This window comes from Serinus canaria, chromosome 25 (assembly GCF_022539315.1).
Source record: "Serinus canaria isolate serCan28SL12 chromosome 25, serCan2020, whole genome shotgun sequence".
NCBI classification, from domain to species: domain Eukaryota; kingdom Metazoa; phylum Chordata; class Aves; order Passeriformes; family Fringillidae; genus Serinus; species Serinus canaria.
In genome coordinates, this window is record NC_066338.1 from 3540460 (window position 1) to 3565443 (window position 24984).

The 24984-nt window shown below is 51.6% G+C and overlaps 1 protein-coding gene across 1 annotated transcript; it reads right to left on the bottom strand.

The window, feature by feature from the left end:
- Positions 1-12606: 12606 nt before the first annotated feature.
- Positions 12607-19506, bottom strand: LOC127060587 (histone H3-like centromeric protein A). The gene is made up of 5 exons (XM_050984260.1): positions 19407-19506; positions 19217-19281; positions 17927-18001; positions 13651-13653; positions 12607-12744 (listed from the first exon to the last, which is right to left on the bottom strand). The coding sequence occupies exons 1-5, from the start codon at positions 19504-19506 to the stop codon at positions 12607-12609; spliced, it is 381 nt and encodes a 126-aa protein (XP_050840217.1).
- Between the last annotated feature and the right edge of the window lie 5478 nt (positions 19507-24984).

Consider the following 24984-nt stretch of genomic DNA (forward strand, 5'->3'; position numbering starts at 1 on the left):
TATGTTTCTTGAGTCTGGGATATAAAGGATCTGAGGCCAACTATACCCTTACACCACACTGCAGGTACTGGCAGCTTATGAGGAAGTTCCATCTGTGTCAGAAGTTATTGGCATCAAAGCACAGCTTCCACTGTCACCCAACTGCCAGTGCTGGGCCTGGATGTTCAAAGGGAAAGGCATCTTGGAAGTCATTATGTACTGGCCCTGAGGCAAAAATTTCAGATTATCATTAGAAGGGGAAGAGGTGAAGGTGGCACATGCTTAGGAGGCCCTGACCAGAAAATGAAAAGTGTCACTCTTTCTTTACTGATGGTTCCTGCCATATTGTAAGGATGCATCAAAAATGAGAAGCTGCTGTATGGAGTCCTACATGACAACTTGTGGAAGCCACTGAAGGACAAGGTGGATCCAGTCAGGTTACAGAGCATAAAGCTTAAAGCCATCTAGCTGGCTTTGCATATGGCTGAATGAGAGAAGTGGCCAATACTCTGCCTCTGCACTGACTCATGGATCGTGACAAATGCTCTGTGGGGTGGCTGGAGCAATGGAAAAAGGGCACTTGGCAGTGCAGAGGGAAACCCATCTAGGCTGCTGGACTGGGGCAAGACATCACTGCCTGGGGGAGAAGTTGGCTGTGAAAGTCCCTCCTGTGGATGCTCACGTGCCCAAGTGTCAGACACTGAAGAGCATCACAACAACGGACATGGGGATGGGGCTGCCAGGATTAAAGTGTCTCAGGGGGGGTCTGGACTGGCCACACAAGGGTGAGTTATTTCTGGCTCAGTGGGCCCATGATGCCTCAGGTAAGCAGTGTTTCATGGGCAGATGAGAGGCTGCCCAGGCGAGGTAAAGACCTTTCTGTCCTGGAACATTTCATGTGGGAGCAATCCTTGGATGGATCCAAATTTTGAGCTTGGCACCAAATTTAGCAGGTTGGGCTCAGAAAGTGAATGAAGGGAAACACCTAGTCCTACTGTTGGTGCTGCAGATGATTATTGGCCCAGGAAAGGAAAAGGCAAGCAAGACCTATCTCTCCAGGCACCTATTCTGTTGGAGAAATCCTTGGACACACTCATTAGTAGAGGTGGTTTCCAAATTCCTTATATGTGTTCCTGAAAGGGAATGACTGTTTTTTCTTGGAATATAAGTCACTAGTCACAGTGGTTTAGGATGAAGCCATTTTTCTGGCCTTCACCTCCACCTGGCAGATGATCATCTGCAGCACCATCAGACAAGGTGTTTACCTTCACAGGAATAGATATTGTAATTCATGTTGAAGAACCTAGTTGCAGCATTTGGAGCCGAGTTCCAGTATTGAATACATCTCGGGCTCTAGACATTGATCTCACACCAAACAGACTAGGGCAGAAAAGTCTTGCTGGCATTTTCCTCCCCGCTCAAGTTTATAATCTGTGACTAGCCGCTTTCCTTCCCATGTAAAAGCACTATCATTCCATTTCAGGAGTCAAACACACAATTTTGTAAACCGCCTCCAATATTGAGTATGTCCAAGGATTGCTCTCAAACAAAGGCTCCAGAACAGAAAGGTCTTGCTGTAATGTCTCTCTGCTGGGCAGAGGATCATCTGTAGCACTAACATTAGGACTGGGAGTTTCACTTTTCTAGGAAAAGTACTGTCATTTATTTTCAGGGCCCGAGTTCTGACATTTGGAATCAAGCTCCAATATTGAATGTCTAAGGATTGCTCCCACACAAAAAAATATGAGAACAGAAAGCTGTTGCTGTCTTTTACCTTCACTTTGCAGTCATCTGAACACCAGCAACAGGATTATGTATTTGGCTTCTGTCATGGTTTAACCCTGGCACGATGCCAGTGCCTCCATGAAAATGCTTCCTCCCTGGTGTCTGCTGTGAGATGTGATCAGAAATAGAGCAAAGCAGGCTCCAGCTTAGGAATAAAAGGGAAAAAACTTTATTAACCTACAACCATAAAAGAAAACACACAGCACTCAGGATGAAAACCTTTCAAAAACATTCCTCCTCCCCCCACCAAATTTCCAATAAATCCACCCCTCAGATCACCAACTCTCAGTCCAGCACCACCCTTCAGATAATCAATTCTCAGTTCATCAAGAAGAGAGGAGTCCCTCTTGTACCATAGGCTTCCCCAGGAAACAGCTGAAACCTCGTGTGTTTCCCTGTCACACGTGGCACCACCCGGAGAACATTTGCCATCAAGAGATCTTCCTTCCATGTCCAGTGCTCTCACCACTGCACATGGACCAGAGCTGCTTCTAGGGTTTTCCTTTTGCTTTATCCAGTTCCAAAAAGAGCACAGTCTCTCACTTTTGGGACACCTGTCCTCCCCACATTTCACTCCCTTGGGCCAAGGGGTTTCAAGAATGGAGATCATCATCTTCTTCTTCTTCTTCCCTGAGGACAGACGGCACCACCACCACCCTCCTCACCCGTCGTCTCTGTTCACGCACTCCTTTGCGTAACATCACTGCACTCTCTTGGCTCCAAGCCATTGCCTCTCCTTCTAAATGCAGTCTCTGTGTCACAGGAAAAATGGTTCTGTCTATGGCTATACAAGAAAAGTCCAGCCAAAGGCCACTACATCATTTCATCCCAACTAGATTCTTGTCAACTTCTCTCATGGCTCATTTCCTCTTGTCTCCTCTCTATCTCTCTTCTCATTCAACTCCCGGAGGAATCAGCATTTGTAAGTTTTCTATCATCCAAGAGAAGGGTTAAAAGTCTCAGGCTCTGTTGCCTCATTCTCAGGGGTCTCAAGATGAGGGAAGAGACGACAAAGTTGACTCCATGTATCAGAAGGCTTGATTTATTATTATATGATAGATAATATAAAAAACTATACTAAAAGAATAGAGGAAATGATTTCACTACCATGCTATGCTAAGAATAGAAAAGAAAATGTGTAAACAAGAAGTCTTCTCAGACCGAGACGGCCGGACAGGTGTTCTGTGATAGGCTCCTAATTGGAAACTGTTTGACGGGGCCAATCAGAGACCTCCCCGTTACATTCCACAGCAGCAGATAAGAATTGTTTACAGTTTGCTCCTGAGGCCTCTCAGCTCTCAGGAGGGGAAAAATCCTAAGTAAAGGATTTTTCATAAAACATGTCGGTGACATCTCACCCTTTTTATTTTAAAATCAATTAAAAAGAAAAATGTTTGCAATTTCATCTGCTGGACCAAGCAGAGGAAAGAACAAGCATCTGAGAGGCTATGTGTTGCCAATCAAAATATCAATCAAATGCTGGTGTGGAACCATCAGGGAAATTCTTCACCTGAAAATACCAAATTCCCATCACATCACCAAAACAATCTTAAAATAGAAGAAAATGCAAAAACAGTCCAAGGAAAGTTCATTGCTTCAAGTCCAAACAGCTGAGTTTCAGGAAAAACTCCAAACTGAAGATGTTCCTCTTTGACATTGCTGAAAGTCCCTTTTCGTCCTGAAACAAGCTTGCAAAAATTTTGAGCTGCTAGCTCTTTCAACTCTTTTTATTTAATTAATTTTTTTTTTTTTTTTTTTTGAAAGAGCAGTAGCAGAGAGTGGGGCCACTGAGACCCCAAACAGGCTGGTCCACCAGCCACCGTTTGCAGGGGCCCTGGCCCCCGTGGAAGGAACAGGGACCCCAGACCTGGCTCACAGAACGGTGGTTCAGGTCCTTGTGGAAGGAACAGGGACCCCAGACCCGGCTCGCGGAGCGGGCTCTGTGTTCTCTCAACCCGGCACACAGCTGCCGATATCTGGGCAGCATGACTGACCGAACGCTTCATCCCCGCTGAACCGGTGCAGACCAGCAGCTGGGAAAGAAAAGCTTTCCCAGGGACCAACACCCCAGATCTGGGGGTGCTTTGTCCCCACAGCATATGAGCGATGCTCACATTCCACTGTGTCTCCTGCCTCTGCAACGCAAATGCAAAAGACGTTCCCTCTTTCTGCCCCTCGGCACCACCCCCTGCGGGCTGGGGACCGGAGGCAGAAGGCTCAGGGGCCCCCTCCCCCACGCCGCAAGGGCGCGCAGGGGGAATCAGGCTTTTCAACTCCCAGTGGGAAACCCCGAACCAGACCCGGGTCAGCCCGCGAAAAACACCGAGTTTGAAAGCAAGCAGACAGGCTGAGCCGGCAATCAGCTGTCGAGCCGCACCCCCCCCATGGAGGGGCAAGGCGGAATCCCCTTCCCCTGTCCCAGCTCCCCCCACAGGGGCAGCCTCGGGACAGCCCGAAAAGGTCAGGGAGGAATCCAGGCTGAGCGCAGGCGCCGCCTTGGCCGCCGCGGTCGGGTCCGATGATGGTTCCGCTGGGGGACTCTCAATCTCCGCTCCCTCCACCGGTGCGCCAGCCGGAGGCGATGCCGCCGCGGGGGTCGGTGGGGGCTGCAAAGCCGAGGGGAGCGCATGCCCCACCGGGCTGGGGACAGCCGCCGCGTCTTCTCCAGGTACCGGAAGCTTCAGCGCAGGCGCAGACAGCAACGCCGGAGGAGCCGACGCGGAAGACAGCAGGCCAGCCGTGGGAGGCGGCAGGGGCGCAGTCGCGAGCTCTTGGTGATCACTGTCGAGTGCGTTGCCAAGCAACCCAGGTGAAGCTGCGGGAGGCAGTACTTTTGCCTCGGAAACGCCGCCAAACTCTGCTGGAGGCAATGGGTCCAGTCCGGGCGGAGGTGGGCCCGCGAGAGGGGCTGCGGGGACCGGCCCCTCCTCTGGGGCAGGCAGCGGCTCAGGCCGCAGAGCCAACTCACCTCCCCCCGAGAGCAGCGAGGGGGGGCAAGCGGTTCCGTCGGCGCGTGCTCCAAACGCGCAGAAAAAAAAGTTTCTTCTGCCACGGGCAAAGCTTCGCCGATTCGGGGGGCTGGAGACTTCCAGGCAGCGGATTCGGACAGGCTTCCTTTTTTCCAGCTCCAGCGAGAAGGGAGACATCCCCCGCACATTCACAATCCACTGATAGGCAAATGCCTTCCGTCTCAAAACCGGGAAGAGAGTTCTGAAAGACGGATATATCTGAGGGAAGCCAAGTCCCCGGTAAAAAAGATCTCGAATAATGAATTCCATGCATTCCCAAACATATGAATCAAAGGCATACAGCACATCAGAGAAAAAGCCATGGTGTTTTGCCCACCGGAAAAACTCATAGAAATGTGTTGTTAGCATAGGAATGCTGTCCTCATGACCCCATTTTCTCCAGAGGCCGATAAGTTTCTCCTCTGAGGGAGAGAATGGAACCTCTGCCTCCGTAGGCACCCTTGTCCACATCCGAATCTGCCTCACACGAAGGGCAGCATTTTCAGGAAGGGAACTGTAAACAGTACCTTGTGACAGTGTCCTCTGGGCTTCAGCAAGCTGCATTGTGCTGCGAAGACTCCCGGACGTCTTGTCTCGGAGACTTTTCAAAGGTTCCCTCTGTGGCCAGCCTTGGCTGTGAACTCTGCCCAGTTTCAGGATCTTCAGTTCTTCAGCTCCTGGCTAGAAGCCACTTCCGTGGTGACGTCCCTTTCTTCACTCGGGGTTCACCATATGTTACCTTGTTCTCAGGGGTCTCAAGATGAGGGAAGAGACGACAAAGTTGACTCCATGTATCAGAAGGCTTGATTTATTATTATATGATAGATAATATATAAAAACTATACTAAAAGAATAGAGGAAATGATTTCACTACCATGCTATGCTAAGAATAGAAAAGAAAATGTGTAAACAAGAAGTCTTCTCAGACCGAGACGGCCGGACAGGTGTTCTGTGATAGGCTCCTAATTGGAAACGGTTTGACGGGGCCAATCAGAGACCTCCCCGTTGCATTCCACAGCAGCAGATAAGAATTGTTTGTTCCTGAGGCCTCTCAGCTCTCAGGAGGGGAAAAATCCTAAGTAAAGGATTTTTCATAAAACATGTCGGTGACAAGGCTCCGCCTGTCCAGAACTCCCATTGCAGCCCTGCCCAGGTACCTTCTCACCACACCCCCCCCTTCTTCACTCCAGCTGTGCTATCAAATTTCAAGGTGGCACAGGCACAGACACCAGCTCTCTCTCTCTCCCGGGGGGGGGCTGCCCAATGTCTCTCAGGGTCCCTCCACCCTACCATCTTGCAAGGGCCTTCACCTCCCTTCTCTGTCCAAGGCCCCAGCCTACCTCCTCCGTGGCTTCCCCTCCCCCACCCAGTTCAGAGCTGAGCAGGGGAGGTCCGTTCTCTTTCACAACCTGGAACCCAAGAGAGCTTCCCCCTGGGAATTCTCAGCTTTTAACCCACCTGTGTTCTCAGAGGCATATCCATGTCCTCAGTGGCCACACCAGGTGCCCATATTCAAATCTGAGCACCTACTGGTTTGACCACAGCATCCCTAAAAACTGACTTCCTCTCAAACCACGACAGCTTCGCAAGGAAAGGTACTGTCATTCATGTTCAGGAGCACAGTTGCAGCATTTGGAGCCACACTCCAATATTGAATACTTCCAGTGATTAACACAAAATGATCCAAGGCAGAAACATCTTTGTGGCCTTTACCTCCCCTGGGAAGCATATCTGCACAAGAAACAGTGGGTTATGTCCTTTTCTTCCCATGGAAAATCACTTTATTCCTCTTCAGGAGTACACTATCTTACTTTGGAGACAACTTTCCAATACTGAATATATCCAAGAATTGCTCCCACACAATATGTGGCAGGTCAGAAAATTGTTGCTGGATTCTACCTCCCCTGGGGCAGCATGTAATCTGCTCTTTGAACCCCAGGTCTAGGTGTTTTCCTTCCCCTGTAAAAGTGCTTCAATCATCTTTAAGGAGCTCACCACTGAAATTTGGATACCACCTCCAGTACTAAAAACATCCAAGGATTGCTCCCACACAAAATGTGGACAGACAGGTCTTGCTGGCCTTTACCTCTAATGGACAGAGCTCCTGAAATAAAGTGAAAGTGCTTTACCATGGGAAGGAAAGCACAGAGCCCCAGTGGTTTAGGTGCAGGTTACAGGCTACCCTAGGCGAGTAAAGATCAACAAAAGGTTTCTGATCAAGCAGCTTTTGTATGAGAGCCATCTTTGGGCATATATAATATCAGAGGTGGTATCCACATTTAAATGATAGGCTTCTGGATGAGAATGAGAGTTTTTTTCTGTAGGAAGGAAAGCATGTAGCCCCAGTGTTTGCAGTGTTGATGAGAGGCTGCACAGGGGAGGTAAAGGCCAACCAAGATCTCTCTATCGTGGCACCTTCTTGGTGGGAGCAATCCTTGGACATAATATTGGAAGTGTTTTCTAATTTGGGTAATGGGTAAAATCCCTGTTCATATGTAGAATGCATGTACTAAGTTACCATACTTATTAGCTTAAATAAAAGAAGTGACTCTACCCTGTGGGTTGAACTTGTTAACGTGAGAACCAAATTTGCTTCCTGCTGGCAGTGATTGCTTCTGCAATAAGGATAAGCTGTCCTTCAGTGGTTAACTTGATCCTCAGTAGGGGTGTGCTGAAATCATTACTGATATCATTCCTGGATAGAAAAAACTGTATGAGTCTTAGCATGTTAGCCTGGACAGGTTACCCCTTAGTGGCTCAAGTTGTTTAATCACTTGGACTAATGACGAAATTCTTTTTTCCCACTCAGAATCTCTCTGTTCCATCTCTTTAAATGTGGTTGAGTTGAATAGTGAATATTTCTTTGGTCTTTCATGGTGTTAGGCCTTGACTTTCTTCAGGAGGAATCTCAACTTCTACTTTATGAAGTGCTTGCCCACTGCTGTTGCTGATTCCAGTGTTTTCGGGAGGTCTCCTGCAATTTGTGCTGTCCTCCATGGGTGATGTGCTCTCCTAATTTGAGCTATCAGTTCCACAAAGTTTAGTACAGCAGTGACTGTAGATGTGGTACTGGTGTTCATCTGCCTGTAATAAACCATAAGCCACAACTGTCTGTTCAGGTCTTTCATGACCCAGACCCTAAGACTGGCTCAGTTGGTCTGAGTGTGGTGCTCATAACAGCACAGTTGTTGGTTCAATCTGTGTATGGCTCATTCACTTAGCAGCTGGACTTGATGATCTTTGTGGGTCCCTTTCAACTCAGACTATTCTGTGATCTGTGACATAATGGCAATGCCAACAGCAAACATTGGCTAAACACTGGCAAGTTCTAGGAGACTAGAGTGTGTTAAAATGATCACTGTCCACTATCTCAGACAGGAGAGATAGGAGTGTGACTGAGTAATAATATCTTTTTTCTCCTAATCTGTCACCACCCCATCAATGCCCAAGCACATGGGTGCTTATATTGTGGCTGTTAGGTTTGCAGTATTGGGTACTTCAACTGTTAATGGGGCCAAATTGGCCAGAACTTCAGAAATTCCACTTCTCCCTGCAGCAAAAATCCAGCATGGGGACACACTAGCAGTCGTTGGATCAGGGAGTGCAGGTGCCACGTGGAGTCAGCACACTCTCTGGACTCCTTTTAGGGTCTGGGCTAATGTTCAAACATTAACGTTGACTCACTGCCATCAGGCAGACAACAGATTTGATCATTCAGAACATCAAAACCTTAAATATTGCCATTGTGATCTTTGATTGCAAAGCAAGTAGCCAATATCCACTTCTCACCCAGGACCCATAAACCTTAGCAGCTTGGTAGATAACATTTGCTCCATTTACTAACATGATTTTAACTCTTGGTGTCTGGGTCATACACCCGGCTTCTTGGCATCCTTCATCAGTACTGAATTTTGTGCTCCTGTATCTATTAGAAATGTAATTAATCATTGACAAGAACCAGCTGGAATCTGGATGTGTGGATCATTAGTACGTATGTATTGATAGGGTTCCTTTGTTGCATTTCAGTCTCACTTGGCTTGTGTCTGGAATGCTTTTGCAAATCAGCCACCTAGATGGACTCTGGCACAATACAAAGTGAATTGGTAGCTTGCTTAAGCATCACCTTTGCTGTTTCTTTCAGTTTTCATCTTTTCTCCTTGCTTTCTGGAACTGTTTCTGCAGCTGTACAATTCTCAGTAACAGGGGTAAATCAAGTTTCCTCTCTCAGGTCTTTCTCTCTTCTATGATTTTCCCTATTCAAATTCTCAAATGATTGTCTTTCCTTACACTCTGCTGAAGTAAGTAGGGTCTGAAGATGATCTTTTTCAGTCATAAGTTTATCCACTTGGATTCTCAGTTTTTCTCCTGTCTCCATCTCAGAAGCCAGTGGTGACTTTGATACCTCATTTTCTATGTAAGTCTTATTTTTGGTGACCCTCCATAAATGTTTGCAGCTGCCAGCCCCCAACTCACTGAGAATGGTGAAAGTTGTTTCTAAGACTCCAATTAACAACATTGGCCTGTGGGGCCATAGTAATGATAGGTCTCTCAGGAGTTCCAACTCCCACATCAACATTTTATCCTGCTTGTGGCAAGGGAGTGCAACTTTCCTTTTCCCCATTCCAGGCACTACATTCTCCAGAACAGCAGTGGATAATTTATAATTTCCTGAGAATTCCTTTCTGCAAGCCTTTCACTCTCCCTGCATTTCATTGAGCACTGGGACCCCGCTGCTCCCTTTTGGGCAGTTTGCTTCCTTGCTGCTATTCCAATCTCCTATTGTTGTTCTGTTTACTAATTGTTAAGTGAAACCCATCCTTCTGCCACAGCTAATTAGCCCTAAAGATCTCTCTCCCCATGTTAAGGGTCTTTTCCCTTGTCTTCCTCTCTGTGGGGTTAATACGTGCCTCAGGATTAATTAATTAATTATTATTTCAGGATACACGTATTAACCCCCTCTCTGTGGGGTTAATACGTGTATCCTGAAATACTGCTACAATGTTTTATCACGTCCAGCAAAACTCTGGCCATGGGAGCCACATACTTGGATAACCAGTGATGTAGGTGAGGCTGTCCTGGAACACCTGTTGTTCATCAGTTGCAAAAATGCTGCCTTCTGTACACTCTCTGTCCCATGATCTATGGTTGGGGTCTCAATCCTAAGCAAATCACTCCTCTCTAATGGATCCAGCGTCTTGCTCAATAGGCAGCATTCTGAGTTAAAGATCGCAGTTTTCTCTGGTCACCCACCTTTAAAAATACTGGGCCTCTGCCTCAGACAAATGATTCAATCACCCTCTGCCAGAGGCACTCTCCAAACATATCCAGTTTCTGATTGCCATGTAAGTCTCCTATACTTTTCCTGGAACTTTGCTATCTTGGTTGCTGTGTACCACATTATTGAAATTAATTCCAATATATGCCCGGATGGGGCTTGCCCGGGCTTGTCTAGCCTTCGCTGCTTGACCGAAAGGCGGCTCTGGGGTGGTTTCACCTCAGAGACACCTCTGGCTAAGCTGGATGCTGCAGCTGGCACTGGAGACAAGTTCAGACATGCACAAGCCCCAGTTTACCTCTGTGCAGGTGCTTTAAGGCGAGGGGAAGGAAGGAGTGGATTCTGCCAGAGTTTTGATCCAGAGTTTATTCGGATGGCAGGCTTCTGAATCCCATAACAACTACTAACAGAGTCCTGAACCGTGGGGTCGCTGGTTCTTTTAACCCCCGGGAGAGAGGGATGGGAAGGGTAAGGAACCCACCAACCAGGTACAGGGTGGGCAGGTCTCAGGTGCAAGGGACACCTGGGTGGGCCAATGGACCCCCAGGGTTGCAGGGCATCTTTTGAACTCTGCCAATCACTCAATGCCCCACTGGAATGCCAGGATTGACAGACAGCACCCAGCAGGAGTCAGGGCAGGGAGAGGGGGAAGTGATTGACACCTGGGAAAGGACAGGATACCTAAGACAAACTATGACATCACACTGCTACACCACATTATTTTAGTAACAGTGAGCAGACCCTGACTATCATAGAAGGTTTCATCTTTAATTTGGGGTTTGTGATAGATGAGTAATGAGATGATTGACTCTCAAAATTAATAGACAAATATCATGTATATAGATTAAGAAAAGTTTTATAGATTTATAGTTATGTTGTACCCACTCACATGGTTATCAACGGACAGCTGGAGTTGGGACATCTAGGAGGGGTGGCTTGTCACTATGGCGACATCTGACCTCCAATCAGGATTTGAGGAAGAGATCTCCACTACTGGACAGCGAAGAAGAGGTTGATGGACAGAACTTTGGGAGGGGTTAAAGGGTTAAAAAAGGGAAAACCTCCATTGTGAGGGGGCTGAGCACATAGTGGGGAAAATCTTTTGCTCCCAGCGCAGTAACCTTTTTTCTTTTTCCAGTCTTCTGTTGTATTTTTGATAAGGTTTAATAAACCTTCCTAAACTATGAAAAATGAGTAGCTATTTCTCACAGGATTGTAGTATGATTTCATCATCATCAGATGTGTTGCTGCTTATAGGGTCATTAGAGAGTGGGCTTTAGTCAAAGCAATGTCCTGTCCTGTCCACAATTTGTCAACTTTCTTTGAAAGTTCCGTAACAAAAATATTCCCCCCCAAGCTCAGCACCAGCCTGTCTGGGGAAAAAAGAGGGTTGAGGGGACCCCAAAACTGGAGGTATCCCAAACCAGGTGTGTGGGGGCTGGGTTGGAATTTTAGGGGGGAGGTTTGGGGGACTCAAAAGGTACCCCAAGGATGCCAGGGATTGGCAGGTTTGAGGGGATTTGGGGTTCCAGGGTAGGTTTTGGGTTCTGAGGTTCAGGAGGGGTCTCCAAGGCATGAGGAAGGGGGAGTTGGAGTCCCAGGGCAGGGTTGGGGTTGGGTGGGTCCATTCTGGGGTCCCTCTCGTGCCCTCTGGCGAGTGCCCAGAACCCCCACAGCCCCCCCAGGTGTGGCCCCTTGCCAAGCCCCGCCACATAGAGAGGACCCTGTTGAAGCCCCACCCCCTCAGCTCCGCACATGGATGGGGGACCTCCAGAGTCCTGCCCTCACAGGGGTACTAAGCCCTGCCCCCCACAGGTAGCCCTACCCATGTTCAAACCACCTCTCAGCACCACCCCCAAAGCCCTGACCTCTGCTCAAAAAGCAAATCCCCTAAGTACCACCCCCCACCACCACTATACATGGAACCCCTTAGGCCCCAAGACCTTCCTGGCCACCATCCCAGATAGCCTCACCCAAAATACTCTCAGAGGCCCCCTCCCTGTGGGTTCTCCTCCCCTCCAGAGTTCCCCCCTGGGGTGCCTCACCCTCAAATCCCTTACATTCTCCCCAGCAACAGCGCCTAGGGGTCACAAACATTTATTGATTTATTGGGGTGCAGCAGAAATGAGAGGGTCTCCAGTAAGGCGGTGGTCGTGGGTAGGTTTCCTGGGACTGGCATTCTGGTGAGGGCATTTCCAGGGGGATCAGGGGTAGAGATCCTCAATAATCTGAGGGTGCTGGACTAAGGAAGGGGGCCTCCACCCTGGGATGGGTACCTGAAAAGATTGTTGGGGATCCTGAGGTGGGGGTGCAATAGAGGGGAGTCTATGGGGTGGGTCTACGTGGGGGGTCTTGGGGAGGTGGATCCCAAATCAGATTGGGCATGTCAGGATATGGCCCCAGCTTGGGGGACCCCATGGTGAGGGTCTCGGCATGATGGTCTCATAGGATGTCCCAGTAAGATTAGCAGTGTGAGATTGTCAGGAGAGAGCCTCAGGGTGGAGGTCCTGGTACAGGAGCTTGGGGGGTTGAGTCTGTGCAGGGGCTTTGGGGGTGTCCTCATTCAGATGCCCCCACCTGGGGTCCCTGCAGGCACCAGGCCAGCTGCACATCCTTGGGGAACAGGGTGACTCGGCGGGCGTCCAGTGAGCACATGTACATGTCTTCCAGCAGCTGCACCATGAAGGCCTCTGCTGCCTGTGTCCCAAAACCTGAGCGGGGTCCCCAAAGCCCCCCAGCATGCCCCAATCCCTACAGCTCCCCCCGGGGGCAGAGACTCCCCCAAAACACACACCCAGGGGGCAAGGTTCCTCCAAACCTACCCATGGGCGACTGGGAGGGACCAAAACACCCTGTGCCTGTAAATGTGTGAGGAGGGACCAACACCCAGTGACCCATCCCAAATCCCCGACAGACCCCAGGAATAAGGGACCCCCCCCTCACCACCCAGAGTTGACGTAGCCCAAGGCCATATATTGCCATGCAATTTTAAAATAAACGCCATTTTACCGTCCACCACATTGGTGTCTGTGAGTAATTGGCCCGAGCAGTCTGAGGTGGCTGCCGTGCCGTTCCCGAACCAGGTCGTCACGCCTCGGCGGAGGCAACAAGTGGTGCCAAAACCCGTGAACTCAGGGGACGGGACTCGCCTGGATGGGTAAACAGCAGCCGGAGTGGTGGGACCAGCCCGGCGGGGAGGACTCTCCTGGACCAGCGAGAAGAATGGAAGCCCTTGTGAAGGTCGTATCACAACTATATAAGCAATGGGGAATTAATTGTAGGTCTAAAGATTTTGTTTCTGCGGTTAGCAGACTTTTGCAAATAGGTGTTATTGACCGGCCGGTGGATATACTCCACCCAGATGTGTGGGACAAGTGCACTAAAGCCTTAGCAGAGGACACCATGTCTTCTGGTAGCGGGAAAAATCTTAAATCATGGGGTAAGGTCATGCAGGCTTTGCGAACTGCTTTACAAGAGCAGGAAACTTGGAAGGCTGCCCAAGACTGCCTGCTTGCCACCCCCAAACTGGGGGTTGGTGCGACAACGTAGACCTCGGTTGCCCACTTTTTATCCGAGTCTAGCAGCTCACAAGGGCAGGGCGACCTCCTGTCGCCTCCATGCCCGTCCAGTCCTGTCCCTGAGTCCCTACCTGTTGAGCAACAAAAATCTTTGTGGGACGACTTGCTTGATGAGGTCAGGACTGTTGCCGATAACCTGGAACTGGGGGAGGCATGGGACAAACCCCCACCGTATGCCCCACGAAATGGCGCCGGACAGCAGGCTAAAGGGCGGGGCCCAGATGGGCAGATGGGCAAAAAAGGGAACCTTGGGGTTTGGCATGTGACTACAAGCGGGAACGGGAGGAGGTTCGAGAAAAGGGGGACAGCAGGAGTGGTCATGGAGGGGTGGAGATTGTGAATAAAGATGGTAAGCCCAATCAGGACACGCACCGCAAGACATGCCTTTGGATGGTTAGGCCTTCTGAAAGTAGAGGGTGGAGTGGTCGTAGGGAGAGGGAACAGCCTGCCCTTTGTAAGAAGGAGCGAGGGCGGAGCTTTACAAACAGGTACTGAAACCAGGAACTATCTAGTCAGTCGACTTCTGCCTCTGAGTCAGACATCAGCTGGGGTGAGTTGTCAGACAGCCAGTCCGACACCGATTCAGAGTCAGAATATGAGAAAGTTACCACAAGTAAAATCAGAAGTGATAACTCTCCTGCACCAACAAGAAATGGGCAAGCAAGGGACATTCCACTCACGGACTGGAAAAAGATACAAATCGCTTGTGCCCATTGGGCCTTGCCTGCTACCTTGTCTTTCCCGGTTTGTGTCACAGATGGAGGGCAAAGGGCTTATACCCCCGTAAATCCCAAAGATGTGCAGGCAATCGTCAAAGCGATTGCATTTAAAGGAAGCAACTCTGCCATGGTCTCCAGTCTTGTGGACAGTGTCTTCGGAAATGAAGATATTCTCCCGTTTGATATAAAACAAACGTGCAGAATGATTTTTGATGGAGCAGGAATGATCGTCTTCAAACAGGAATGGGAGGACGGCTGCACAAAGCAGCTAGCCCAGGTAACTAGCGCAGACCACCTACTACATGGCTCCAGCCTGCAGCGACTAATGGGCACCGACCCAGCAATGATTACACCTCAGGCGCAAGCGCAGCACCTAAGGGCCCCTGAAGTTGCGGCGACCACTCGCGCAGCCAGACAAGCTATCCGTATAGCCTGCAGAATAGTCACTAAACTGGCACCATGGCCCACCATAAAGCAAGCCGAGAGCGAAAGTTTCACCCAATTCGTGGACCACCTCCAGGCAGCAATTGACTCCTCAGCTCTACCCGCAGAAGCGAAAGGCCCCGTCGTACAGGAATGCCTGCGTCAACAATGCAATTCAGCTACCAAAGAAATTTTGCGTTCACTGCCAGTCGGAGCAAGCCTTGCGACCATGATCAAACACGTCGCGAAATAAGAACACCTGATCCCCATTCAAGCAGCTGTTTGTACAGCAATAGCCAATGTAATGGCATGCTTTAAATGTGGCTGGCCGGGCCATGTTGCATCGAATTGCCATGGGGTGGGGGTATGCCGCAATTAAAAAAGACAATAGAATTAAGTGGTGTCTGCTTAAGTCCATTAAGCCAGAGCTGCAGAATCGAGCTATTGAAAGCTGTGAGTTTTTTTTTTGCAGGACTGGATCTTGGGTCGTCCTCGTAACTCATATGTTCACGCGCCAGACGAGGATGTGGTGCCCCGGCAACACCTAGAGCCAAGGAACAACGACCAGCCTCCGGACGGCCCAAGTGCACCTGAGGGCCCCGTGCAGGCAAAAGGGAAACGACAACGGTATCCTTGCGTTATTTTGTTGTTAGGGTTCATTGGCACAGCTGAGTCTGAGCATTACCCTCATCAGCCATTCAAGTGGGTCCTGTGTCACCTTTCAGGCGATGAACTGATCAAAGAAATTGTAGTGCCAGGAAGCCCATCCTTTGAATTCAAGCTAAGGGATATATTCCCTTCTCAGATGGGATTTCCCAACTTTAGGGAGACGTCATTATATCAGACCTATTGGTGCCCTGCCTCTAATCCAGGCAAAAGCTATTGTAATTACCAAGGCTAAGGCTACTGTGGATACTGGGGGTGCGAAACCATTGTAACAAGTGACAGGTGGCAGCCACAGCAGCCTGATGAATTTCTGTGAGTTAACTACGCTCCTAGCGGCTGCCGTGAACCTAATTTTGTGAGAGACGGGCTAATATACACACCCCAAGATGGGAGAAAACACACCTGCACAAGCTATGTCATGACTATCCAGCAACCAGCGCACAACAGTTGGGCTACTGGTAAAGTTTGGTCCGTGTTTGTCCGTGCCTTTCGCGACCACTGGGTGAATATCCAAATCATTAGACTCCCATAGGTGACGTCCATCTCTCTGGGACCTAACCCTATCCTTGCAGAAAACAGAGCCGGAAAAAGAGCCACAGTTGCTGTTAAGCCCACACATGGGACACATGCGCCTGATCCCACCTCTGCATCACCCGTTCTTTCAGTGCCTGAACCAGCTTTTTAGGACCAACTTTTTAACATGCTTAATGCTACCTTTTTATCCCTAAACCAATCAAATCCGAATCTCACAGAGTCATGCTGGCTGTGTTACGATTCAAAACCTCCCTTTTATGAGGGCATTGCCTTGAATGTCTCCTTCAACTACTCAACATTACAGAACCCACCCCAGATGGGATACCCCCCAAAGAGGAATCACTTTGAGTCAGATTATAGGTCGAGGCAAGTGCTTGGGTAATGACACTGTAGCTAGGCAAAAGGGTATCGTTTGTGATGAGTTCACACAGCCCCAAAGTTCGGACAAATGGGCAATCCCATTTGGACCAGGAATGTGGGTATGCCAGCAATCTGGAGTTAGTCCCTCTGTGTACCTTGTTTATTTTGATTTTTCTGCTGACTTTTGTGTCCAAGTTCTTATTGTCCCTAGGGTCCTATATCATCGAGAGGAAGAAATGTATCTCCTGTCTGAGGAGCCTTGCCAGCTCCACAAAAGGGAAGTGATGACAAGTATCACCTTTGCAGTGCTCCTCGGTTTGGGAGCTGCCGGCATGGGTACAGGCGTGTCGGCCCTTATAACCCAACGTCAAGCGCTTTCCCAGCTGCAGGCGACCGTTGACGAGGACTTGCAAAGAATTGAGGAATCCATCTCCCTTTTAGAAAAATCCCTCTCTTCTCTTTCAGAGGTCATCTTGCAGAACAGACGAGGCTTAGACCTCTTACTCATGTAACAGGGAGGTTTGTGTGTGGCCCTGAGAGAGGAATGCTGTTTTTATGCGGACCACACAGGGGACGTACGGGACTCAATGGCTGAACCGAGAGAAAGGCTGGCCTCAAGGAAGAAAGGGAGAGAAAGCCAACAGGGATGGTTTGAGTCATGGTTTAACCAATCCCCGTGGCTAACCACCCTTATTTCTACTCTCATAGGCCCTTGTGTTATGATTCTTTTAGTGTTAATTTTTGGACCCTGTATTTTAAAAAGTTAGTGTCGTTTGTTAAACATCGTTTAGACTCAATTAACGTTATGTTAGTTGAATGCCAGCAACTGCTTTAAGCAAGGCTTTTGAACAGTAATATTGATGTTTGATGAATTCAGTTTGGTACTAACTTGCATTTAATACTGCTGAATTAACAGTGGTTGTTTTACAGAGGTTGTTTGATTAAGCATTAGGAAAGGGGGGAAGCGTGGTAGGATAGGGACAGGTGGTTGGAAGATTGCGTGCTGTATGGAAAGATAGGATCCCTTTCCTTCAGTTCGTTACGCAAGCAGACGGACATGACGTAGCCCGAGGCCATATATTGCCGAGCAATTTTAAAATAAATGCCATTTTACCGTCCACCACATTGGTGTCTGTGAGTAATTGGCCCGAGCAGCCTGAGGTGGCTGCCGTGCCGCTCCCGAACCAGGTTGTCACACCTCGGCAGAGGCAACACAGAGGTCTCCCAGGGACCTCTCAACATCCATGAAACCCTGTCGCAGAACCCATAGACCCACCCCAGCCAATGGACACCCTCCTAGACTATCCCTCAGCTCTCATCACATCCACGCAACGAACTTCTCAGCCTCATCCAAGCATCCAAAGAGACCTCCCTGGACATCCCCAGCCCCCCAGAGACATCCCCAGCACCCACAGACCCCCATGCAGCACCCACAGAACCCCCTCCCCCAACCCCCATGGAAACCTTCTCAGTACCCATGAGATCCCCCTCAGCCCCCTTCCCACCCGCCAAGTCCCTGGATACCCCTGCAGGAACCATAGGATCCCTCCAGCCCCTCTGTGACCCCCCTCCGCCACGCCTGGGCCCCCCGAGCCCTACCTGCAGTGCCAGCAGGGCCATGCGCTGCCAGTGGTAATCGACCCCGTGGGTGAGAAGTAGGCAGATCTCCTGCACCTGCAGCAGGGAGGGCACGGGGAGGGGAGCACATGGGGCCAGTGTGGTCACAGGGAGTGTGGGGACATCAGGACAACATGGAGGGGATATGGGGGCATTGGGGATATCCCAGGCTGGGGCCACCACCATGGCAACACACTGGAGACATGGAGACACTGCCCTGGGGACATCCCAGTGGCCTGGGGACACCCTTGTTGTCACCCTGGAGACACTTTGGGGACACCCCAGGGACAGGAACACTGGGGACAGGAACACCTGGGGATACACTGGGGAGTGGGGATGCAGGAACATCTGGGGATGGGGACACTCTGGGATCTTCCAGGTGGGAGGCAGGGGGGAAGCACCACTCTGGGAACATCTTGGGAACATCCTCGGCCATGGGAACATGGGGACACAGCCCTGGGGACACCCCGATGAGACGGGGGGACAGTGCTAGTATGGCAGGAGGGGCACAGGGAACACCCAATCCATGCAGCCTCTGAAGGTGGCAGGACACAAGGATGTCTGGAACCACAGAATGAGACTGGGGGATATGCAAGGATGTTGGGGGAGGACAGGCCCACCATGTCACGAGGATGGGGAGGACAAGGACATGGGGAGGGAGGGCTGGTACAGGGTTGAGGGGGGGCCCTGGAGGAAGGGGGTGGTCCTGAGAAAGTCCCAGGGGGTGATCTGGGCTTCTGGGGGGTAACTTAGTAGGTCTGTAGGGGGTTGGAGGGTCCCAATGGGTTTTGGGATGGGGTCTAAGGGGAGGTTGGAGGGCTCCAGGTTGGATTTCAGGGGTCCCAGGGTGGATTTGTGGTTGGATTTGAAGGGGTCCTAGGGATTGTTTGAAGGGTCCCAGTGGGTATTTGGGAGAGTCCTATGGGGAGCTGAAGGGTCCCAGGGTGGATTTGAAGGCTCTGGGGGAGGTTGCAGGGTCTGAGAGGGTTGATCTGGGGTGTCCTGGGATGGATTTGGGGATCCTAGGAAAGGGGATCCAGAGTGATTTGGAAGATCCCAGGCAACATTGGAGGTTCTGGGATGAAACTGGGGGGGTCCTGGAGGGGTTTGGGGGTCCCAAAGTAGATTTTACGGGTATCTGAGATGATCTGTGTGGTCACAGGGGAGTTTGGGAGTCCATGGGGGGTGTTGGGGAGGTTCCATGGGGGAACTTGGGGTGTCTGGGGATTTTAGAGTGCAGGAGTGTTCATTTTGAGATGTGGGGGTTCTCACGAGGCAGGCGAAAGGGCCAGCGTGCAGCAGGAGGCGGGTGCTGCTCTGGTATCTGTGGAGGTTTAGTCACCTGTTTGGTGACTATTGGTGATGGAAGCATATAGGGGTATATAGGGCACAGGCTGGGGGCGGAGGACAATGGGGGGGTTCATAGGAGTGCTCTGGACGGGGGCTGAAAGGGGGGGTCGATGTGGGAGGTCCATAGGGGTGTCACTGCGTGCCCGCGGCTGGGGCCATGGGGGGGCTGGGGGACCCCGGCGCCTTCGGGGGGTGAGTTTGGGGCGGGGCATGGTGGGCCGAGTCCACCGCAGGGTCAGGGCGAGGAGGGAACCCGGTGGCCGGGGAAGGGAGAGTCCGGGAGGGCTCAGGTGTCCGGCACCCCCCACACCGCTCCCAGGTACCCCCAAGCCCTGCTCCCCGCCAGTGCCACCACGTCTGGGTCCGCCGCTGCGGCGCCGCTTGTGACGTCACTTCCCTCCATCCAATCGGGGCGCGCGACCGCTCTGCGCCGCCAGACTCCGCGACTCGATGGTCGCGGCGCCGGGTGGCTCATTAGCATCAATCTGCATGACCCTGCCCCGGGCACCCCGCTCCTTGGTGCTCCCAGGGTTGTGTCAGTTACCGTCCGAATGTGATCCCAGTACAGGCTCTGTAATCGTCCCGGCGTGATCCCAGTCACTCCCAGTGTGGTTCCCGTTGCTCCCGGTCATCTGCATGATTCCAGTTACTCCCAGAATGATTCCAGTATGAGTCCAGTCCCCTGCAATATGATTCTAGTGCTTCCCAGTCACTCCCAGTGTGAGTCCAGTATGATCACAAGGACTCCCAGTATAATCCCTGTCACACCCCCAGTGTGGGACCCTGTCAATTCCTGTCCTCACTAGAATGATCCCATTATGATCCCAGTCACTTCCAGTATGATACCACTTGCCCCCAGTGTGGTTCCAGACACTCCCAGTATGAACCCAGCATGGTTCCAGTTGTCCCCTCCTGTATGATCCTAGTTGCCCCAGCTGTGGTCCCAGTACCCCCAACATGGTTCCAGCATCTTCCATTTGCTCTCAGTGGGTCTTCAGTTGGCTCCCAACATGCTCCCAGTACCCAGTGGGGGTCAGTCAAGGATGACAACTGTCCATGAAATCCATTGGGAGAAGCAGATTGGGGCGTTAAGTGAACCCATGGTGGCCCAGGTGGGCTTTGGGGTCTCTTGAGGGCATTGCCTTGCAGACCTCCCAGTTAACCCCCAGTTTTCCCAGTGGGCCACCACACTCCTCATTTGACCCCATCAAGCCTCCCAGTTGCCCCTAGTTGTCCACCCAGGCCAGATATTGAATAGGACTGGTCCCAACACTGAGCCCTGGGTAACCCAGCAGTGCCCAGCCCCAGCTGGCTGTGGCCCCATTCCCACTCTTCTTTGGCCTGGCCACCACCCAGGCATTCCCAGCAAGAGGCACCTGCCCCACCTGCGAGCTGCAGGTGCTTCATGAGAGGCAGGGAGATGGAGGCAGTGCCAAAGGCTTTGCTGAGCTGCAGGCAGACACAGCCACACATGCCCAACACCCACCGGGGCCACCTGGGCACTGCAGGAGGGGATATGGGGGCACATGAGGAAATCCCGGGATTGCAACCACATTGGAAACACACTGGAGAATGGAGGGACCCCTGCCCTGGGGAACGATCCCAGGGGCTGGGGACCCCTTTTGTCACCTGGGAGACATTTGGGGACCCCAGGAGAGGAACACTGGGGCAAGGAAACACTGGGGATCCACTGGGGAGTGGGGAGCAGGAACATCTGGGATGGGGACACTCTGGGGGATATTCCAGGTGGGAGGCAGGGGGAAGCCACTCTGGGAACATCTTGGGAAACACCATAGGCCATGGGAAAATGGGGACACAGCCTGGGGGAAAACCCGATGAGACGGGGGACAGTGATAGTATGGCAGGAGGGCCACCAGGGAAACACCCCAATCATGCAGGCTTTGAAGGTGAAGGACACAAAGGATTGTCTGAGAACCACAGACTGAGACTGGGATATGGCAAGGATTGTGGGGGCGGGGAGGAAGGCCACCATGTACGAGATGGGGAGGGACAAGGGACATGGGGAGGAGGAGGCGGGACAGGGTTGAGGGGGGGCCCTGGCGAGGGGGGGGTACTTGAGAAAGAAAGTCCCAGGGGGTGATCTGGGCTTTCTGGGGGGAAAAAACTTAGTAGGTCTTAGGGGGGTTGGAGGGTCCAATGGGTTTTGGGATGGGTCTAAGGGGAGGGTTGGAGGGCTCAGGTTGGAATGTCCGGGGTCCCAGGGTGGATTTGTGGTTTGGATTTGAAGGGGCTAGGGATTGTTTGAAGGGTCCAGTGGGTATTTGGAGAGGGGTCCTATGGGAGCTGAAGGGTCCAGGGGATTGAAGGCTCTTGGGGGAAGGTTTGCAGGGTCTGGGAGGGTTGATTGGGGTGTCCTGGGATGGTTTGGGGATCCTAGGAAGGGGATCCAGAGTGATTGGGAAGATCCCGGCAACATTGGAGGTCTGGGATGAACCTGGGGGGGCACTGGAGGGGGTTTGGGGTCCCAACGTCGATTTTACGGGTATCTGAGATGATATGTGTGGTCAAAGGGGAGTTTGGGGATTCCATGGGGGTGTTGGGGAGGTTCATGGGGGAACTTGGGGTTGTCTGGGGATTTAGAGTGCCAGGAGTGTTCATTTTGAGATTGGGGGGGTTCACGAGCGCCGGCCGGACGAAAGGGGCCAGAGTGCAGAAGGAGGCGCGGTGCTGCTTGTATCTGTGGAGGTTTAGTCACATGTTTGGTTGAATATTGGTTGATGGAAGCTATAGGGGTATATAGGGCACCAGTGGGGGGGAGGGACCAATGGGGGGTCGGTTCATAGGAGTGCTCGGGACGGGGGCTGAAAGGGGGGCGCATGATGTGGGAAGGTCATAGGGGTGTCACTGCGTGCCCGAGGCTGGGGCACAGGGGTGGGCTGGGGGAACCCCGGCGCCTTCGGGGGGGTGAGTTGGGGCGGGGCATGGTGGGCCGAGTCCACCGCGGGTCAGGGGAGGAGGGAACCCGGTGGCCGGGGAGGGGGAGTACGGGAGGGCTCAGGTGGCGGCACCCCCACACCGCTCCCAGGTTACCCCCAAAGCCCTGCATCCCCCGCCAGTGCCACCCAGTCTGGGTCCGCCGCTGCGGCGCCCGCCTTTGACTCACTTCCCTACATCCATCGGGGGCGCGCGACCGCTCGCGCCGCAAGACTCCGCGAACTCGATGGTCGCGGCGCCGGGTGGCTCATTAGCATCAATCTGACATGACCAGCACGGGCACCCCGCTCCTGTGATACCAGGGTTGTGTCAGTTACCGTCATAATGTGATCCCAGTACAGGACTCTGTAATCGTCCCGGCGTGATACCAGTCACTCCCAATGTGGTTCCCGTTGCTCCCGGTATCTGCATGATTCCACGTTACTACCCAGAATGATTCCAGTATGAGTCCGTCCCCTGCAATATGATTATAGTGTTCCCAGTATCCCAGGGTGCTCGTATGATCACAAGGACGCCAGTATAACCGTAACACCCCAGTGGGGGACCCTGTCCAATTCCTGTTTTTTTTTCCTCACAGAATGATCCCAATTATGTCCCAATTCACTTCCAGTATATACCAATTGCCACCCCAGTGTGCGGTTCCAGACATCCAGTATGAACCAGAATGTTCCCAGTTGTCCCCTCCTGTATGATCCTAGTGCCCCAGCTGTGTCCCAGTACCCCCACATGGTTCCAGCATTTCCATTTGCTCTCAGTGGGTCTTTCAGTGGCTCCCAAACATGCTTCCTACAGTACCCAGTGGGGTGTCAGTCAAGGATGACAACTGTATGAAATCCCATTGGGAGAAGAGAGTGGGGCTTCAAGTGAAACCCATGGTGGGCCCAGGTGGGCTTTGGGGTCTCTTGAGGGCATTGCCTTGCAGACCTCCAGTTAACCCCCCCTCAGTTTTCACAGTGGGCACCACATCCTCATTTGACCCCATCCGGCTCCAGTTGCCCCTAGTTGTTCCACCCAGCCAGATATTGAATAGGATGGTCCCAAACACTGCGCCCTGGGTAACCCAGCAGTGCCCCACCAAGATGCTGTGGCCAAATTCCCCTCTTCTTTGGCTTGGCCACACCCAGGCATTCCCAGCAGAGGCCACTGCCCCACCTGCGAGTGCGGTGTTATGAGAGGAAGGGAGAGGGGAGGGCAGTGCAACGGCTTGCTGAGATGAAGGGCAGGCCACAGCACACATGCCCAACACCCACGGGCCACTGGGCAATGGCAGGAGATCAGGTGAGTCAGGCAGAGTACCTGCCTTCCCAAGCCCTGGCTGTTCAAATGCCCTGTTTTCCTGTTGTGAAAGGGCTCCCCCCCAAGGAATCTGTTCCAGGGCTGTCCCAGTACCCAGGTGGAGTTTGCTGGATCCTTCTGGCCTGGTCTCAGTGGCTCCTAGTCACCTCCCGTACGGTTCCAGTCATTTCCCGTATCATCATCCCAGTCTCACTCCCACTATGATAACAGTATATGATCCCAGCATGGTCCCAGTTGCTCCATTTACCCTCAGGATGATGCCCCTTTATCTTCTTCTCCTTGTCACTCCTCCAGCATGGTTCCAGTGTTCCCTGTATGATCCTAGTTACCCCCAGTTGCGCCCAGCATGGGTCCCAAGTATGCTTCCCTATGTGCCCTCCTCGTTGGCCAGTGGGGGGTCTCAGTTAAGGGTTTACGAGCTGTCCATAAAAATCCGATCTGGGGGGAAATGGACACGCCAGGTTGATGTGTGGGGATATTTGGCAGGGACATGGAGGCAATCCTGTCCTGCTGTCAACTGAAATTGCCACGGAACAACGTTTCTTTTTCTACTTTTAAGAGAATTAAGGCATTACTTTAATTCTGGCCAGAATGTTATTCCCAGCCAAAAATGTGTCAACAGGGATAATTTATCAATCCCACTTTGCCGGTGGCTGTGAGAGAAAACCTTCCAATCACACATGGTTTCTTTACTAGATTTTTCACATACTTACAACAGTCAAACCCCAGCAAAAATTCATTGGTTCAAATGTTCATGTGGCTACAAGTTAAGCACCTCTTTGTAGCTGAGTTTCCTATTGGTTGGATAGGATCCCTTTGCCTTCAATGCTACATTAGGTCTCAGTCTTTATTTCTCTTAACTGATCCTTTCCTCAGACCAAGTGTCTCTGACACACCAGGAAGAGGAAGGAGGGTGGGTGATGGTCAACTTCTCTCTTGAGCATACTCTGGCACTCCCTGTCCGCTTGATGATGTCAAGCTCGTCTGGCCTTGCCGGGGGAACAGAGTCTCTTGAAAAGAACTATGCCATTCCCTTTCCCCCTAGGACAAAGTGAACAAACCCCCTGGCTAAAGTTAGTTACAAATTTTAAGGAGTTTTGACTTAATGTCTAACACTGCGCCCAATGCCCGCATAGGACACCGTTACCCTCATTGACGACCCGCTTTGTCCCACATGTCCCCCCCCTTCATGTACCACACATGTCCCCAAGGGTCCCTCATTTCCCACCTGTCCCTCCATGTATCCCACAATGTCCTCATGTCTCCCATGTGTACCCAATGTTCCCCATGTGTCCCAAATGTTCCCCATGTGTCCCCCATGTTCCCACCCTATCCCACGTACCCCAATGTCCATGCCCTGTGGCAGGAGGTGCCTGGACCCTTCCTGGCCAGCTGGGACATCACTCTAGTGGCACCATGTTCCTCTAGGAGAGAAAAAA